The sequence below is a fragment of the Pygoscelis adeliae genome, unplaced genomic scaffold (genome assembly GCF_000699105.1).
Source record: "Pygoscelis adeliae isolate BGI_AS28 unplaced genomic scaffold, ASM69910v1 Scaffold171, whole genome shotgun sequence".
Taxonomy (NCBI): Eukaryota; Metazoa; Chordata; class Aves; order Sphenisciformes; family Spheniscidae; genus Pygoscelis; species Pygoscelis adeliae.
In genome coordinates this window covers 2,348,100-2,351,124 of record NW_008824186.1, presented here as the reverse complement: position 1 = coordinate 2,351,124, position 3,025 = coordinate 2,348,100, and the positions used below count along the sequence as shown (strand labels likewise).

Sequence of the window (3,025 nt, the reverse complement as noted above, 5' to 3'; positions counted from 1 at the left end):
CTTCTAATTACATACATATTCATATTATGTCAGTTCATATGAAGAACAAAGACTCTATGAACAGCTAAAGGAATAAAGTGAAGCTGTATCAAGTATAACAACTTCAGCAATGTATTCTCCAGAATAAACATGCACAGCTACCATTAACTGGGATTTCATCTGTAAAATAGCAGAACAGACACTTAAAGAAAAAAAAAATTAGAAGTATGAGCAACTCCTCTAAATTTTCATTTTGAGAGTTTAACTACAGCTATATGTTTAACCAAGAAAAGTGAAAAACAGATGCTTTGAAATAACTCAATGCATTTATTTAAATAAGCATATTCAGAAAAATAAAATTTCTACTTTAAAATAGTATGGATTGTATCAAGTCTCAAAAAAATTAAACTCAAAACAATTATTAAAATACTATCTAACTTCACACAGATAATTTAATCTGCAAATTTATTTTTATTAATCTGAATTTATACTACAGACAACCAACCATTCAAGGCAGTTTATTAAACTCAAAATACATGATAGTTCCTGTCCTGAAGAGACTCCTGTCTAAGTGACAAGCAAGACCAACAATGGGAAGAGAAACAGAAGTAAACAGAGGTAAAATATCTCATCTAAGGTCAAGCCACAGGTCAAAGACAAAATTGAGAGTAAAATCCACTACACTTGGCTATACTGCCTCCATCCCACTATCAGTGTACTGTGAGCCTCACAAGCAACTTGGAAAAAAGTAGCAAAAGTAGTAAGAAACCAGCGGAGCTTTAACTCCGACTGGACTTTCTTATTTAGCAGATGACACGGTTTAAATTAGTGTGTTTTGTTCTTGTCCATGCAGAAACTACCATGGTGCAAGACAAGCACTATAATTCTCCGAGTTAGTGCTGTATTTTGGTCTATGCGCTACCTTTTTCTCAGGGCTGATTATAAATTTACAGAATAATCCTGTGGTTGTTGGATTTGTAAGAGATTCATAGCTAAAATCAGGAGAGGATTTTGTACCATCATTTTTTTTAAGCAAAAACATCCATACAGAGTTCTACTTAAAAAAATAAGTATTATTTTGTAACACTTGCCTGTTCAAAATATTAATGTTTTATATTCCAATTTTCAAACATACTAAGCAAGCAGTCCCGATTTGATTGTTAAAGCAAAGCAAATAACAAAAATGTATGCAGGGATACTTTAAGATTTCAAACTGACTATCTGTAAAATGATTAACTTTTTTTTTTTTTTAAACTTAAATTTGTAACTACAAACAGCTACATTTATTTTTTTTTAGGGTGAAGGAAAGCACAGATGTTTTAGAAATTGAGGGCCATGTCTTAACTATGGAACTGGCTCTTGGCATTAGCATCAATTTTGAAACTAAAATCACCTTTAAGCCAAAAAAATGCTCACCCTCTGGAGTCAACCTTATATAAAATCACAGTCACTTACTCTTGTAGTATAGTAGATACAAGAGAGAGAAAACCAAGAGATCCCAAAAGATGAAACTCCATGGCACTCTAATTTAAACATTTTAGGCTCTGATCAAGTGCATTAAAACGCAAAGTTAACAATATAAATGGAATTTAGCTAACATCTTATAAGGAAAAGTACACTCCAATAATTATTATAGAAGTTAAATTCTTCAGACTTTTTAAATACAAAAATAGTTAGACTAGACTAAACACTACTATTGTAACAAAAATCTAGGGATCAGACCATGGTGAATTTCTACAATACTGTACCAAGAAAGTAGGATCATGCAGCTTTTTTCTTGGATTTTTTTTTTTAATGGCAGTCATTCTTTTGTTTATGGTTTTTAAAGAGAGGATTAGAGCATTTAACTTAGATCAAAATAAACAAATCAAGCATGTCATCAACACTAATATTTTTAAAATAATAATACACATCTTTTGAACAGGTCAAATTCATCAAATGCAGAAAGATATACTTTAGGTCTTCCAAAAATACAACAGTTAAGAAACACTAAGGGAAGAAATAGAAACAAATGTTTACATACATATGGCTGAAAAAGTAACCACAGAAAAATATAACCCAAAAACTATCCACAGCAAAATATAGCTGCCTTCAAAGTGCAGAAACAATTTTACCTTAGTACTACAAGATTATTCAACTCACATTTCAAAAACAAAACACCCCCAATACTCCTATGCTATTATTGTAGGGCTCTAGCTTAATAGTTTAGCAATTTAAAAATGGTGAAATAAAGTGGATTTGGTTATCACAGTAGCTATTTGCCCCCTTAGGTAATTCTGAAAAGCACAAGTAAAGCAGTGCTTTTGACCTATTTTTGCCTGTTTTCTGGCAAATGGTAAATGAACCTATTAAATGAGAAAGACTTATGGACTTGGCAATGACTTGGATTCTTTCCTTTTCCTATCAAAGGCTGCTCTTAAAGAGAAGAACTACAATGAAATACAAAAATCTCATTAGATCATTTTTGTCAATAGCCTGGTAATCAACTGTAGCAACTTTGTACATTATTACAGGAAAGCCAAATTCATTCCCATGCAACCCTGTTGTCTTTGTGCTGTCTACAGAGACATTTCTAATACAGACACTGCCTAAACCTATGATACTTAAAAAAAATCCTGGCTGGTAAATTACTTAAAATACAGCATGAAGTTTACTCACACTTATGCAGCATTTTCTGTGATTACATACAAGGAGACAGAAATAAGACAAAGAAACACTAAAACAACAATATAAACACATTTACCCTTCTTATACGCAGTTCTTCTACTGCCTCCAATAAACTTGTTTTCAAGTCTAACAGTTGAATGGAAAGTAATGTCTCTGACGGACTTTGAAGAGTAGAATCAAGAGCCTGTGTTTTAAAGTCTTCATCCATTCTTAGAACTTGCTTCTGCAAAATAAAAATGTGTATTTCCTCTCCAGTTTATCTTTAAGAGAATATTCAAACTGCAAAACTTGCAAATGCGGAAACAAATTCTTTTTGCAAAGAGTAAAACTACTAGTTATAGCCATTAAGCAATTAACAATATTTTCATTTATATTAGTG

The 3,025-nt window shown here is 31.8% G+C and overlaps 1 protein-coding gene across 1 annotated transcript in view; it reads right to left on the bottom strand.

Moving 5' to 3' along the window:
* CCDC73 (coiled-coil domain containing 73) overlaps window positions 1-2,866 on the bottom strand; it is a 59,704-nt gene extending 56,838 nt beyond the window's left edge. The window contains exon 1 of the mRNA XM_009334503.1: window positions 2,723-2,866. Within this exon, the coding sequence (XP_009332778.1) occupies window positions 2,723-2,854 (132 nt within the window). The 5' untranslated portion in view covers window positions 2,855-2,866. The remainder of the gene's footprint in view (window positions 1-2,722) is intronic.
* Window positions 2,867-3,025: the final 159 nt, after the last annotated feature.